This window comes from Cyprinodon variegatus, unplaced genomic scaffold (assembly GCF_000732505.1).
Source record: "Cyprinodon variegatus isolate N-32 unplaced genomic scaffold, C_variegatus-1.0 Scaffold213, whole genome shotgun sequence".
Classification (NCBI taxonomy): Eukaryota; Metazoa; Chordata; class Actinopteri; order Cyprinodontiformes; family Cyprinodontidae; genus Cyprinodon; species Cyprinodon variegatus.
Window position 1 is genome coordinate 387,133 of NW_015150666.1, and position 16,275 is coordinate 403,407.

A 16,275-nucleotide genomic window follows, 5' to 3' on the forward strand; every position below is an offset into this window, starting at 1 on the left:
ACTTTAGGACTTCCAGGGGTTTGCCCTTTTCAGTTTCTGAAAAGGGCAAGATTTCCTTTTGATAAAATCTAAGATAGTGTACTTTAGGCAATTTAAAAATTTATATTTTTGGGAGTTTCAGAAACAACAAAGGTGTGGCATAGTAGGTTTGAACTTGTCTGCATCATTCGTATTTTCTACCAGACCTCAACCCTTCCCTCTACTAGCTTTGCCCTCTCTCTCTCTCTCTCTCTCTTAGTTGGTTGTTCCTCCTTCTGTATCCACTGCAAAAGATATCAATTCATTTGCACAGTAGATATTGAAATGAATGTATGACTTGTCTAATTATCTCCAAAAAGGAAACAGCACAGAGCTGTGGGACGGCTATAAAAGTGAATAAGGAAAAGTTAATTAGTAGATCAGTTTGTGAAAGTGTCTGAGTGTATTTATCTCTCAAAGTACTGTTTCTTTTTGCAGTGGAGGAGCTCTGTCTCCCCCCCTCTCTCTGCATCATCTGCCTCCTCATGCTGCTCCTGTCTCTTCGCTGTGTGGGTCGAAGCATTTCAACAAGAGAGGAGCAGACGTCTTCTAAGCCAAGCCCTGCACAGACATCACTGCCTCTGATTCAACACCATGGCCGTACGGGATGTTCCCTCTCTGCTGCTGTTGGGACTCCTGGCTCTCCTTCACACCTGGGGAGGTGAGTGAGTCTATGGATGATGGGATTTCTGGGATTCAGAAAGAACTGGAAATGTTTAGGTGGGATGTTAGGATTACTTTGTATACTTTGTACACATGCAGGCTGCAAAGTCAAAATAAAATAAGAAGGAGGCTTAACTGAAAGAGCATTTGTTTTATGCAAGCATGACCTGTAATCAAGTTATGACTAACTCTGTTACCTTTAAGTGGTTTAGAAATTGAACTCCTGAAGAAGCTGTTTTCCTGTTGGAGCAAATAATCTTTTCAGCTCCTCTTGTTTTCTTATTTCATTTTAGTTATTTTAACCAGCAGGAATCCCGTTTACTCTTATTGGTGTTTCTTTTTTTAAATTGATTTGAGCGTAACTGTTTCACCTAATTTGCTCATTAGTTTCTATTCTTTTTGCACAGAAGTTGCTTTCAAAAGATTTTGCTTTTTACATTAACATAGGAATAAAGAGTGAATGAAGACTGGCTTGAATAAATGCTGCCTTCAATGATGGGCTTGTTCACTTGTTGCATGTGGACTTGGAGACCTGCTCTGTAATAGAGATCACGTTCCTTTACTATCTAAAGTTCTTGTGGACTGTGAAGTACGCTGCGTGTATTTTTAGCCAGCAGCGCCCACAGAGGTGCAGAATGAGGGAGCTCTCTGTCTGCTTTCTGTCACTGTCCCAGCAGTGATCAAGTGGCTCAGGGCGGCTGGGGCAGCAGAGAATAGCTCAACTATGTTCCTCTAGCATAGAACATTCATGTCTGAGCTCTGGTTCTCTGCAGATCCACACAGGAGGGAGATTTTGACGCCACATAGAAGCAGAGAGAAATTTGTTCACCTGTGTTGCCGTGGAGTTTATTTTCTCTTTCCTTAAACAGAGAGTCATGCGAAGTGGGTCATTGTATGCATTCCTAAGGATAAGATGGAAGTTGGTTTGTTCAAACAGCTCATGCCTTCCTGTTTCTGTGACTGTCTTCCCTTCTCTTCCATTCCTTAAATCTCTACTCTTCACCTTTTTGTTTGACCCTGTTTGCCACCAACCCCACAGACTTCCCTCTTCCTTCATGCTGTGTTGCACTGAGGTCTTGTTTGAGCTCAGGCCATTGTTTTTTATCCCTTCCTTATCTTTTTCTCCTGATAAAGTCCACTTCCTGGTCTTGTCCTTTGCTGACTTTCTTGCACCTCAAAGTCATTCATCAGAAATAAATGTATCCATGCAGAAATACTATTCTATATGTGTTCAACTGTCTTGATCAGTAATGTAATCTCATGCAGCCCTAGATAAAGAGAGTAAAATTACTCTATTGAATTGATTCTTTTTTTGTTTCATGGTTCGCAATGACAAAAACATAACTTTACTAAATGTTCTCTAAAGTGTCAAACATGAAGCATTTGTGCAACTCAAACTTCCTCACATTTTCTCTTAATACAACTTTTAATTACTAAGTATTTCAAAGGGTTTATATGTGGTAGACCAACACTGAAGAAAAAATATTGCCTGAAATGTGGAAAAACCTGAGTTGCTTGTCCTGTATGTTTTAATTTTCCTCTTTGATGAACCTGCAACCTTTTTAAGCACCTGAGCTGAAGATCTCTGCAGCTCCTCCACAGTTACCACAGGCTTCTTGGCTGTTTCTCTAATGAAAGGCTTTATATTTTTATTTTCAGGATACACAGTGCTCTGTGGTGCTTTTGGATATTGCCCTAGGCTTCTTCACATCCTGACCTGTCTGCTGTGTTCCTTGGTTTCCATGGTGCTGTTTGTTCACTAATGATCTCTAGCAAATGTCTCAAGACCTTCAAGGCTAAGATGGATTTATTCTGAGTTAAAATCACCCACAAGACAATAAAAGCATTGAATTTTATTTGGAAGTGTAGGAAAAAAGGAGGCCACATGTGAAGCACATCACTTTTTTTTTTAAAGATACAAAAACTTATTCCTTTGGCTTCAGCATAATATGCCACTTTTAGTTTGGCTATTACATCAAAAAGATCAACATTTTTTCAAAATATTTAGATACTTTTGCTACTCTTAAGCTGGATTTCCTTTAAATACTACAGATAAGTACAGATTTCTTTAAATACTACAGCAGATCAATTAGTCACTGCCTAAAAATTGGTGAAAAAGCAACCTTTCATCAGAAAGGAGACAATCCCTGATAAGGAATGAATAAGCTTCCTGTGACGTACGCTTAACAAACCAAAGAGCGTTCATATTAGACCACTATGGTTTAAAGGTCATTCCTCTCAGCTTTGAAAAATGTAAAGACTTGAGCTCAGAAGCACTTCTGCCCCCTCAGAAGAGGAAGGAGTATAGGGAGGGACAAGAAACGCCCTTGTTGAATCCTGACCAACAGCATAGAAAATATTAGATTCAACAGATCATAAATAAAAGTCTCCAAATTCAGAATTCTCTTGTGGCACATTTTTGAAATCATGTGGTGTCATTTCATGCTTCTTAGGAGGTTTATTCAACATAGCTTGTAGCCCCTCCTGAGCAATGTTTGATTAAACAGCGATCAGTCACATAATGTTGGAAATACCACATAAATATAATTTATGAAAGTCTTTTTTTAAACCAAAAAGTGTGTCATAAAACTGTATCCCTGTGTGTGGGGAAAACGTGTCCTTGTCACTTATCTCTGCTTCTCAAAGTAAAGTCTGGAGCATTTCATGTTGTGTTTATGTGTCCCCCTGCAAACACAGAGCAGAGGAGTCACCCTCTACCGTTTGTTTCATCCACACCATTACCTTGTATTATCCATCTGGAGCTGTCCAAAGTTGTTTTTGTGAGTTTATGGTTGTTGAGATTAGTGAAGCATTATCCAGACCTCTTGTAACTCCTGGAAAGGAAATAGTGGACAAAGCTTGAGAGTCATCTGGAAACAACGGAAAGAGATGCTTATTTGGAAAATGTTTGACTTTCCTTTTTATCAAAAGCATTTCTCTTTTGAGATCAGTTTCTTCTCCAGCATTCTACATTCACATTCATCCCCATTTTAACCTGTTTATTGTCCCACTAGATCACTAATACTAGAGTAGATCCTAAATAATGGTTTTAATTTGCTTTATAAGATGCACAGATCAAACGTCTTTCCGGGTTGATGATGATTTTATAATTTCATCGAGGTCTCATAAAGTTAGAAGGTTTAAATCCAACAGAAAATAACAGAATTTTAAGAAACCCCCCTTTATCTATCAAAGCGTCACTAAAGGCTGTTTAAATTACTGGCTGTTGTTTGGCTGACTCACACAAAAACTAATTTTCTGAGCTCTGATGCATTCAATAAGTGGCAAAATAACATCTTTTTTAGTATTTAACCTGGTAATCAGAGCTGATTATAGCTCTGATCAGTGAGCCTTGAGTGACAATTATAGGATTCCAGTTTCTGAGGATAAATGCATCTAAAAAATGTCTTTATCTAAAAAAAAAAAAAACATGTTAAGCCATATTTTATCTCTTCAACCTTTTGTCCCTGCTTTCTAATAATCGTTCAAAACAGTCTTGATATAAAATTCTCTCGACCATCAGATGACGAACGTCCAATTGAGGACATCTCCATTGGACTCTGGCTTCTTTTAAACTATTTCCATTCCTTGGATCTGTAGGACAGCATAATGTGTACTGTGTGCTTAACAATTAAAAATTGTAAAAAAGTGAAGGGCAAAGGAAGTGTAAGACCAAAAGACAGCACATGACCAACAATTAAAAGGTGTATTTTTCATTGGAAAAAAGAACTAAACACTAAACACAGCATATCTGATAGATGACCTGAGCGATAGCTCTGTAGTTGATCACCTAATTAGGTGGTGTTGTTTTGATGTGGATAACTAATCCGAGCGTTGCCTTGGGGACAGCACATGGTCTGAATAGATTCAAATTCAAACATATATGTCAGAATTCCATGAATTCTGACATATATGTTTGAATTTGCGTGTTTTTTAGCTTTGCAGCTCCAAAGCTCTAGAATGACATTCCTCAGTGCATCAGGCAGGCCTCCTCTCTGACTGTTTTTAAATCTCCTGTCAAAACCCACCTTTTTGATTTTACCCATGTTTGAGCTGTTTTGTCTCTTATCTGTGACGTTTTATCTATTTTTCTGTACAGCACTTTGGTCAGCTTTGGTTATTTTATAATTGCTTAGCAAATAAAATTGGATTAGATTGTAAAAGAGGAGCAAAAGTCATGTTGAAATAAAACAAAAAACAAAACAAAAACAAAGTTTCCTATTAATATAAATTAAAATATGTTCTAAACCTGACTCAGATTCATCTCCTGAAGAACCAGTCTTTTTTACTCAAGTAGGAATCAATGGTCTCAGTTTAGTGACTCAAACAAAACACTGACAAAGATCTGAACGGGAAATAGTTGGTAAAAACAAGCTAAAATCTAAATAAGAAAACAAAAATCAAAAGGCAGCAGAGATTTTGCTTGGCATTTGTTCAAGTAGGGATGTAACTACCTATTTTCTGAGGGGTACAGTATGCAGAAACCTTAAAGCACCTCCCCAACCCTTATTACTTTTATGTCTCTACGTGTTATTTATCACTTTTGGGAATGTTGCTGAGTTTTTGGGAGTGTTCAATCCCCGCAGCCTCCCTTCTGGGTTCCTAAGCAAGATTCTTAACCCCACACTGCTCCCAATAGCAGCCCACTGCTCCCCAATGGGATGGCTTAAATGTATAGAATTAATTTTGTTGCTTTGTACTTCTGACAGTATAATGACAATAAAGTTGAATTTTATTCTATTCTATTCTTCTATTCTATTATCAATAAACTAATAGAACAAAAGACTTTTATTACAGACTCTCATCTACACCTCTCTGTCCCACAGTGTCTACTGAAATTTAATTCATTCTGATTCTCTGGCTTTTAGTGGTCTCATTAGTTTTATTATTCCTACCTGCTGCCATCACCAGCCTCATGTCTCCTTCACCTATTGTCTATTTTCTTCTGCACTAAGTCACAAAGCGATACAAACAATATTTCATAGTAGTACAAAAATAACAGACTTTTCTTATATTTTTCTTTAAAAATAATATTAATCTTAATATTAACTCTTAATTTTTTTCCTTTAAACGAAATGTAAAAGAGACTTATCTTCAATGACTTGACCTCCACTGTATTTTAGGATATAATACATTATAAATGAACTTGAGCTTCTATGCTGGACTAAAATACTTTATTGCTTCACACTATTGTCTGGTCTGTGTTTGTCTGTGGAATAGGCTGCAGGACTCAGATAATCCACGGATCCACATGGTCATGTGGGCACAGCTGTTGCTCCTCAGCTACACTTACATCAAATGTTGACTCCAAATTATTGCAGTGAGATCATTGATTTAATTCTGCAGCAGTACTCTAATGCCAAGCAAAATGAGACTCATAAATGCTTTGTTTTTTAGTGTTTTCTATCAAGCTTGTGTTTGGGTTCAGTGCATCATTTCCCTGCTGAACCATAATAATGGCTCTGCACTTGGGAGCAGGAATTGTTGAAACAAAGGGTTTCCTTTCACTGTTTGATCTTCCTCTCGATGCGAATAACATCCATTATCTCCATTACCTGGGTCAATACGGTAGTGCAGCGGATTGGGAGGGCTTGTTACTGCTGGAGAAAGCTCTCAGGGCTTTGTGCTGCTGTCATCGAGGCCATTTTGTGAGTGTGTGCTAAGTAGCAGCCAATGATCGTTAGTATGTTGCAGCTCCAGCAAAAGAATAAGTCTGCAAACACACCCTGATATCAACAGCTTTTTATTTTTTTTGCAGGACAGAGCAATTTAAAGTTTTTTTACTTTGGAAAACAACAAAAGGAAGCTTACACATTTGTTAAACCTTTGCTAGTAATAAGCTTTAAAGGAAAGCTGTGATTCAGTCTTTAAGTCACTTTGTAGTTTTTCATCATCAGTATATTTGCATATAAGACTTTCCAGTAGTGATAACAGAAAATAGTGTGGAGGAAAGTTGAAAATCCTTCCTTGCATATATGAGAAGATCTTGAAGAAGATTGGTATTAAACAGTATCCCTTAAACGGAAAGCTGTACCTGAACCTCTGGGTTGAAATTTGAAAAAAAAAAAAAAAAAAAATCTTATAAGGTTACATCAGTATTTTAACAACAAGTTAGCAGTAACCCCATTGTATGGGTCCAGGCTAAGAGTAGGAACAATTTTATGGTTTTACTGGCTTTGGTTATTAACAGAGACGCAACAGTGACTGCTGCTGAGTAACGTCCCCACTCACCACATCAGCAGGGTTCCCAAATGTCCCTGACTCACCTTTTTCACCCCAAAAAATTTTCATAAACCGCCTGGATATACAAAATCTCGCCCAATATGAACCAAAGTCAATTGATCTCTTAGGCCATAAATCTAAAGAGAAGCATTTTTTTTTTACCCATAGACGGCCATCCTAAACTGCCAGATTGGGAAAACATCCCAACCTGGCAACAATATATGTAAGACGGGAAACATTAGCATTTAGATGCAAAACCCCATCATGCACCGCAACATATTTTTGCAAAATATCTAAACATAACTTTGCCAAACATAAGAGGTACATTGTGGTTTGGTTTAAAGAAAGCATTTTAGTTTTATTATAATTTAGATTGTTCCAAGGATTTTACAGTTTGAGGAAATAGAAAATGACACCGTACGCCAACCGTCACAAGGACGTGCATCATGTAGGTCACAGGTGTCAAACTGGTTCCAGAAAGGGCCATGTGGCTGCAGGTTTTCTTTCCAACCAAGCAATAGCTCACCAGACTCCAGTCATCTCATCAAGTGAGTCCAGTCTGAACATGATGACTTAATGAAATGAATGGAGTCTGGTGTGCTATTGCTTGGTGTGCTATTGCTTGCTTCTGGAACCAGTTTGACACCCATGATGTAGGTGGTTAACATTGTATTACTTCTTGAGCTCCTTGAGTTATTTACTGTCACAGGTAGGAGCTTCGGCCGGAGAGTTAGCGTTGGGGTATGATTTAAGGAGGGCGGTCCTCGCGCGCTGAAAGTAGGACCAGCCCACCTGGAAAATGCCCTGTATCACAGATTACCAGTATGAGATTACCTGATTTTCTCGTTTTTTATCGCATTACTACAGAGAGATACTTTCTCATAACATTAAAACTAAAGAAATTGTTCAAATACCCCAAACATTTTGAGTTTTGCATTTCCTAGATTATGAATAGCATGTCCCAGATAAAAAAAGTAAATTCACTCTTCTAATAAGGTCAAGCTGATTAAAAAATAATAATGTAAGTTATGTAAGTTTTAAAATTGAAAAAGACATTACTTCATTAAACATTTATATTGTAGAGATAATCTTTGGAGATATTAGATTTCACCAAGCCATTAGTGGTAATCAGGAAACAAAGTCTGCCTCATCTCCAATAAAAAACATCACCTAAGAGATGTTGTGATGTTTAAAATTTGTCTGAAGGCCAAATCCTATCAACCCGATTTAAGCTCACCTCAGCGAAGAGACACAGAGAATGTGTGGAACCAAAATTTCCTCTGGGTTTCAGTATTGTTCATGTCCTCTGATCAGACGCACACAGCTGTGCACACCTGGTGCTTCCCGACACCCCGGCCTAAAGACAAACAAAACACACAAAGAGAACATATGTCTGCCCAGCTCTGTCACTATTTAGTAACCTATTTGATGTTGTTTTTCTTATTGTGATGCTGTTACTGTATAAGTGCTATGACACACTGTAAAACAATACTGGATGAACTTGTATGGTGTGAAAGTTTGTTCATTGCTGCTCATTGGGATTATTAATGATCCACCATTAAAGCTCTGTTTTAATGTAAACTTTTCTCTGTCTGAGAGGAAGAACTAATAAACCCAACAGAGAAAAAAACTCAGTGTGAATAAGCACCGAGTCTCGATTAGTTGTAATAAAAGTTAATTAGATGCTATAAAAAAGAAGAGTTCCTTTGTATTAAGAGTGATCTCTCTGTTGATTGCACAGATGCTCACTTTAAAGTCATTTGTACTCATAAAAAAGGACTTTAAAGTTATTTCACTGGTTTTAATCTTTATCAATATTTATAGAACATGCAAAGTAATGTGGCTGATTATCAGATTCCCAGAGATAGCTCTTGCAAACAGCATGAAGTAATGTCCCAACTAGTTCTGGTGATTCCCACGGCAATGCCACATTTGATTGGTTATTTAGTTCCTTCACTGAGCAGAGATTCATAGACCAGGGGTTTGAAGATTCAAAACAATTAATATTCCTTCCTGTAGCTGAAGGTGGTGGTCTTGAGATTAGACTTTAATGTTTCCATTTGACTTAACGGACTTTAGAAACATTTCATGTTAAAAATATTATGTACAACATATACAGGTTTTCATATAAGGACATGGATTTCAACAAAACTAAATCCTTTTTTTTAATGCATCATCTTATAACACATATATTGTATTTTCTTCTACTCTTTGTTCAGTTTTTAGATTCAGTTTGAACTTAGTTTATATCTGAATAAGAAGCATTTAGCTTTGATTTACTTTCTACCTAAATGAATATAATTTTGAATGATTTTCAGATTGATGTTATACTTCTTCTGCACTATGTAGTTTTATTGTTTTGGAACAGAAAAAACACTGACTGATTGTCCTACAGTGTTCAGTTGAATCTAGAATAGTTCGATACAAGACCAGCAACTTGCTAATTTAGAAAATTGTGCCTTGAAGAAGCAAACCATGCAATTTTTCCAACATAAACACAATCAAATGTGCAGTAATTTGTGCAAGGAAATTGTTCAAACATAATTATTTCAAATGGCACAGCCAGCGTCACCATGGTGATGTTGGCTGTCATTTGTAGGTTTATATAGATCCTACAAAACATTGAGACAGAGCAGAAATGGCAACAGATGAACAGGAAGAGCAATAAGTCAAACTGAACGCTGGTGGGTTTGAATCAGCTGACATGTGAAGAAAGCACACATTTAACCCCACCTGTTTGCACAGGGTGTCATTTGCAGTGCTTTCGTTTTTTTTAATCTTGGTAAAAAAAGAACTAAACATTTAAGTCTTGACTCCAATTATTTGTAATTGAGTTTCTAAGGTGATATTTTACACAATCACTGCAGATGAGACTTCTACAATGTGACATTGAAATAAGTACAACAGCTGTATGCTTTGTTAACCTTTTTCCAAGTGCTTATACTTTTTTCTATTCTCTTTATACATCTGTAATAATATATTTTAGCTTGAAGCCTGAATCTGCATATAACACTCAGATATTTCCCAGCATTTCATCTGTAGTTTAGAAGAAAATGAATGCTATAGCCTACCCCAATAAAAGTAAGGGGTGATAATCCGTTTCCAAGCCATGACTCTTTAAACCAAACTTTTACTCTCCACACAGCTATAAACAACCCACAAAATAACATATATATGGCATGTCTTGAACATAATTTTACCACAAAAAGGAAAACATTTTAAGGGATTTTTATGCTTAAAACTGAACACAGAGAAAATGCAGACCATGTTTAGCTGTTGTTCTTTTTTTATTTTTCAAAAACCTGGAAATTGTAGAAAATGTGCTAAAAGTACATCTTCATATCTTGCTATTGACACAAAGCACGTGCAGATACCATTTTTGTTTTTGTCCTTAAAAAAATCTCCTTGACAAAATGATGAAAAAAATAAAAACAACTTTTCTGGTTTTTCCGGGGCAAATTTCTGTGCCGATCAAATCAATACTTGGAATTGGACTAAGGCTACAAACACAAGACAAAACACTGGATGTGCAAAATATCAGGAAGTAGCCAAAGCCTTTATGTGCAACCTGCAAAAGAATGTTCTCAAAAATAACTTAATTTTCTGTGGGGGTTAAAGAGGGAATCTGTCGCACTCAGAAACCACAGAATGAAGGATTGTGTCCCTGCTGCGACTCTCAGGTTTCCTTAGGTTGGAGATATTTTCTACATTCTGCTTTCAGTGCTGGTTTCAGACCGGGTTCTATCTATGAGGGTTTTCTAAAGCAATCTCTGTGATATAAGCTATAATGCAAGTTTGATCTGTGATTTGTTTCTCATTAGTTACTTGTTTTTGATGATTGTTCATGATTACAGATTTCTGAAACTGAGGTCTAATGAGGTTAGTGTAATAAATCTGATGCTTGATTGTTGGATTATTGCTTACAGAGTTACTGGTCACATTTAAAAAAAGTAAACCAATATGTTAGATGAACCCTAAAATAATTGATAAAAGCACAGCTGAAGATGATAGCAGGGACATTTAGGATTAGAATCACCTTTATTGGCCAATATGTTTTTGCACAAACAGGGAATTTGTGCAAGACTCTTTAAACAATATGCAGAAACATATTTTGTTTTTTTTCACACATTATACTCTACCTGATTTTATATGTAAAAGTGTGGTTGGCCAAAATAAACAAAGCACAACTCCCTCAGTGCATAGAAAGGTTTACAGTTTAGATTAAAATGACTCCATGAGAGGGTTACATGTTTTGTGAAAGACTGCAGCATTAGTACACCGACCTTCATTGATGTAAAAGCAGATTGGCAGATTGGACCTCCTCTCTTTTTCCTCAGGAGATCTATTAAATGGTCAGCCCTGCATTTGCAAAGTCAGGGATTTGTTTGTTGTGTTGAGGAGAAGCAAGAAGTAGACATTCACAATGTAAACACTCAAAAGCAGAGCCTACAATCCCCTCTTGTGCGGCATATCTTCTAAACCTCACTACCTGAGTATTTTTTGTAGAGATCATTAACATGCAGCTTAAATAAGATAAAATAACTTAGTCTATCACATTTCCTGAGATTTTACTGATTTTACTGATTTCCGACATTCATCAATTTTTGTGTGAATGAACTGTTACACCTCTGCTCTGCATAGTATTGTTTTCTTATATATATCCCTTTTCTATGCAAAAATAAATAATAATATAATAAAATAAAAGGGGCAGTGATCGTTACATGTTGATAAACTTGAGTTCATGTTAGTTTAAAAGACAGAAGAAGCTTTGCCAGCTTATTACAAAGCATGTTTGTCAGTGTTTTTGTTTTAAAATTACAACAGAAAATAGTTGAGGAACAAAATAACAGATATCAACTATTTTTTTGCTTACATTCAGGTTGCTGGCAAATTCTATTTGAGTGAAAGCTTGCACTTATCCGTCGCTCTGAATCACACACATTTGTCTGATTTGTCTGCTCGGCACATTTAGATCACACCACCTCATCCATTCACATGGATGGTGCAGTCGTTTTATTTTATGCTGGACAAAAACAAACTTCATCTATAGGATTTAATCAGTATGAACTAACACTAAAATGAGGGTTAACAGCTATGTTAAAGATTCCTAGTGTATAAAGTTGCGTTCTGAGAATTTTAATCAAAGAAATATGTTTTGATTGCATGTGCATATTTTAAGTTGGTAAGTCAAGCATGCAACAGTCAAAAATTTGGAGAGATTTCTCTTTTGGAAGGGCTCCAGAAGCCTCCCTTTTTTCACTCTGGGTCAAAGGTGCTTTAATGGATCTCAGACGAGCCATCTGCTCCGCCTTGTCAGTCACAGCGACTCCAATGTCAGAATGATGGCTTTACAGGGTAAAGTGGTCTTAAGTGATAATTAACAGCTGGGGTGGCGGAGGGCTTTTTACAAGAATGTTGAAATCAACACTGTCAGAGACGTGTGATTTATAAAACATGTGTGTTAAAAATGTGTGTTTGAGTAAAGATTGATTAACTCCAATGCCAATGCAAAACTGAACACATCCTTTTTTTTTTTTAAATATCTTTTTATTGCAATAAACTGTTTTTATTACAACCTCAACAGTTTGGACTCTAACGTGCAGTAATAGTGATTTCTAAAGTTTTGCGGTTTTTTTTATAGGTTGGATTTTATTGGTCTGTTTCTGCTTATCCTGTGTATAAACCATTCTAAAAAAGACTTGCAAACTAAAGCTTCCACCTACAGCATGTGTAACGGTTTTCATAGATGATCAGGATTAAATGTATGGAGGGGAATGTTGGTCTAGTGGTTAGAGCAGAGCGGTTGTGCTCTGAATAGGTTGCAAGTACCCAATTCAATCCCCACTGCCTCCACTCTGGGTCCCCACACTGCTCCCCTGGTGTCGCACAATGGCAGCCCACTGCTCTTCCAGGCGATGAGTCAAATGCAGAAGTGAATTTCTCCAGTGTGAGATTAATAAAATTATTACTATTTCTATATTGTAGAATCATTAAATAACTTGGAGTGGGACAGCCAATCAGCTGTGTGAAAAGGTTGCTATGGGCTTCTCATACTGCAAATTCTTGAATTAGTCATGGGGAACTAAAAAAAAAAACATCTCTCATCTCTCTTATTAATGTAATACTGTTTTAAAATGAAAATTGCCTAATAAAAAAGAAAGACTGGAAGCCGTATCCCTTCCATCCCTTCCATATGAATAATCCCAGCCTAAACTTGTCAAGGCTGTGGTTATATTGTCTTCTCTTCCACTGAGGCAGCTGTCAAAACTCAAGCTCCCCCTTTCTAGCCCCCATCTATAGGTACTAATACTTGCTTTTATCACCTCATACATGGATTATTGTTACTTTCTTTTAATTAGATATTGCAAAGCATTCCTCTCATACCTACTGCTGGGACAAAATGAGCTTGCAGTACTCTTAACTGGTTCAAACAAACAAGATCACTTGTTTTAAGGCCCCAATACTGGCTAGTATTAAACAGGTGTAAATACTAGTAATTCATGTGCCGATGCCATTTTTTTGCCCTGATAATGATATCCGATACCAGGCTGTGCAGTAGAGGCCGATACCGATACCATCTGTTTGAAATTTATGTGTGTGTATATATGAAGAACTGCATACTACTTGGATGTAAAATAATGACCGTCATGGCTTTATCAAGCTGATGCCTCCTTTGTGAAGCAGGAAAAAGACGAATACAAAGTGAATCCAGTAGAACTTTTTATTTCCTACCTGGAATGGGTGACAATGGTTGAATAAACTTTTGGCTCTCAAAATGGTATCAGTGCCCTATTTGTCAGTACTCACCGATACTGATACCACCATTTTAGTGTAATATAGGGGCCGCGCCCGATACTGGTATCTGTATCGGTGCAACACTACTAGTAGTAATACTTAAAATGGTTATATTGCTTTCAAGTTTCATAACAGTCTTACCATTTATCTGAGCTGCTTCATCCTCACATGCCATTGCATGCTCTTATATCAGCTGACTGGATACTTTTGCCTGTCCTCAAGAAATTTTATAGGAGAAACACCCTTTCCCTGAAACTTGAAATGAGTTGCAGCTTCATGTGAGGCAAACTCCATCTCTTGCCGTTTTTAAAACACTTCATGGTCTAAAAGAGGTTTCTCAAATTCTCAAAATTTGAGCTTAAATCTGATCGTGATGCTGTGGTTTCATCTTAAACTAGTTATCTATGTTAAAAAAAAAAAACAATATGGCTGACTTAATTTAATTCCATAAAGCTGAGTGAGCCAAAATTTTCTTGTAATATAAAATACTCTCTCCTTGTTATCATGCATACTTAATGGAGGTTGCTGTTGCAGTCCCAGGTGGAACAACCAGTTATTAGGTTCAATGGAAATCAACTTTTTCCTGTATAACAAGGTGTGTTTGCATAACCCGGGTTTCCTTCGCCTCAGACGAAATAAATATGATGATCTGAAACATTTAGGTTTAACAGCTACATCAGTTCATCAACACATTGTATATGATTAAGTTGTGTACCATTAAACAATATTAGAATCCACATAACAAGATCTGTACCATCTACTTTGATAAACAAGCAGCTGTTTGTTTCTTTTTAATCACAAGCATCTACATACCTGCAGGACATTCAGCAGGAAAATCCGTTAGCCTGCAGGGCTTCAGGAGGATATTAAAACAGAAGCAAACTATTAAATCAAAACTCCTGCTCAATCTGAAGTTCAAGGTAGAGCTTTATCTTAAAATATTTGTTTTACTTTTGCTTTGCACCATTTTCTGCGAGCCACACCTGCAAAGCAACAGGAAATCTTGTCAATGTGTACGGAAACATGTTGTTGTGTTAGATCTATGCTGTCAATCTGCAGGTTAATTCATATTTAAAAGCATTATAATAACATAAAGATCTCTAAGAATGCCATGCCTTTGAATCAACTTTAAAGTTGTATTTTTTTCCTCCATCTAAGGTTGCTGAAAATGTTTCTGTTAATTCTTGGGCGTCTCCTCCTTTGGGGTTGGTATCTCACAGATCTCTTTTAGTTGCTGTTTGGAGCATTGCCATTGTGTGCAAGTTCCCCCAAACTGAGCCGAGGGGCGTCGGCACTTTCATCTGGTCCTTCCTGTTCTCTAACGTGACCAAGATCAGACGTCAGAGGTTTGCTTGTTTACCAGGGAAGCTATGGCTAATAACCGGAGTCCCTGGGTTGTTGCGTCATTTATAACCTCAGGATTGTGTGTTGAAGAAAATGTAGATATGCAGGAGGATCCTTTTAGTATGGCTGCTGTTATTCTGGCCTTAGATGGAAGGTTAGTTTGAGCCACAGATGCAATATTCAAAAAACAGGACTGGAGGTCTAATTTGAGCTGCTGTGGGTTTTTATTTATTCTACTTCATCAAGGCAGCCAAAAGCAGATGCAAACGGTGCGTAACATTTATACAAACATCATTAACCAAGCTTTGACACTCCAAGCAGAAAAAAGAAAACTGCTGTTCAAAGCAATATATTTTTTTGTGATGGTAAGACACTTCTAGTTCCTTCCTCTGCTGCAGAGAGATTAAAACACATCTTTCTTCTGTGTTGCAGCACATTATTCATTGCATAAATAACTGGTGTTTAAAAGATAAGGGCTGGTTTGAGGGAAAAGTAGTCATATTTTGTTTTATATGGTTTTCTAGAAAGGATTTCTGAAAATAAAGGCTTGTTGATCATTTTAAAAATATATAAAAAATTAGATTCTTGTATAAATAGGGTTAAGCTTAGTATGTCTAGGTAAACTGCTATTTTTTAATCTAATTTCTCAACAAATAATGTTAGTAAAGGATTGCGATAAATCAGATCAAATAACATTAAGATAAACTGTGAATTTGCATGCCAGCAGACTTGTAAATCTGATAAGTTCAGTTTAAAGATTGCTTATCAGCTGTCATTGCCCACTGATTTACCTCACTGATTTAGAGTGTGCAGCCTAAACATTTCCTTTAAGTTGCATTTGATGAATATCAGAATTAAAAGCAAAAGGGCTGCTTTAGTGGCAATGAAGATGGAGTGAAAACTAACAGACATTTAATGGGCTGATCAGTATCAGAAGTGAGTTCCTGAGGGTGGAAGTTGCTGCCAGTGTTTGCATGATGTTGGTTACTCAGGCTACATCAGGTCTTGCACTAAAATCAGGGTTGGGGTATCACATACAATGCTGGAAAAAAAGCTTTTTCCCCATAAAAAGCTACTCAGTATTCCAGCCTGTTGGTTTTCATGTGAAACTTTTAGATCATAGAGCTAAATGTGAAATTAGACAGAGACAACCTGATTTTATGCAAATGATGATTTTATTTATATGGTCAAAATAAATAATAAAAAATGCCTAAACCAAACTGGCCCTGTTCC

The 16,275-nt window shown here is 36.9% G+C and overlaps 1 protein-coding gene across 4 annotated transcripts in view; it reads left to right on the forward strand.

Annotated features, from left to right (window-relative positions):
* The first annotated feature begins 511 nt into the window (after positions 1 to 511).
* The window catches only part of mcam (melanoma cell adhesion molecule), a 51,560-nt gene continuing 35,796 nt past the window's right edge, over positions 512 to 16,275 (forward strand). For all 4 annotated transcript variants that reach the window (XM_015380429.1, XM_015380430.1, XM_015380431.1 and 1 more), the window contains exon 1: positions 512 to 679. In XM_015380429.1, the coding sequence (XP_015235915.1) occupies positions 613 to 679 (67 nt within the window). In that variant the 5' untranslated portion in view covers positions 512 to 612. The remainder of the gene's footprint in view (positions 680 to 16,275) is intronic.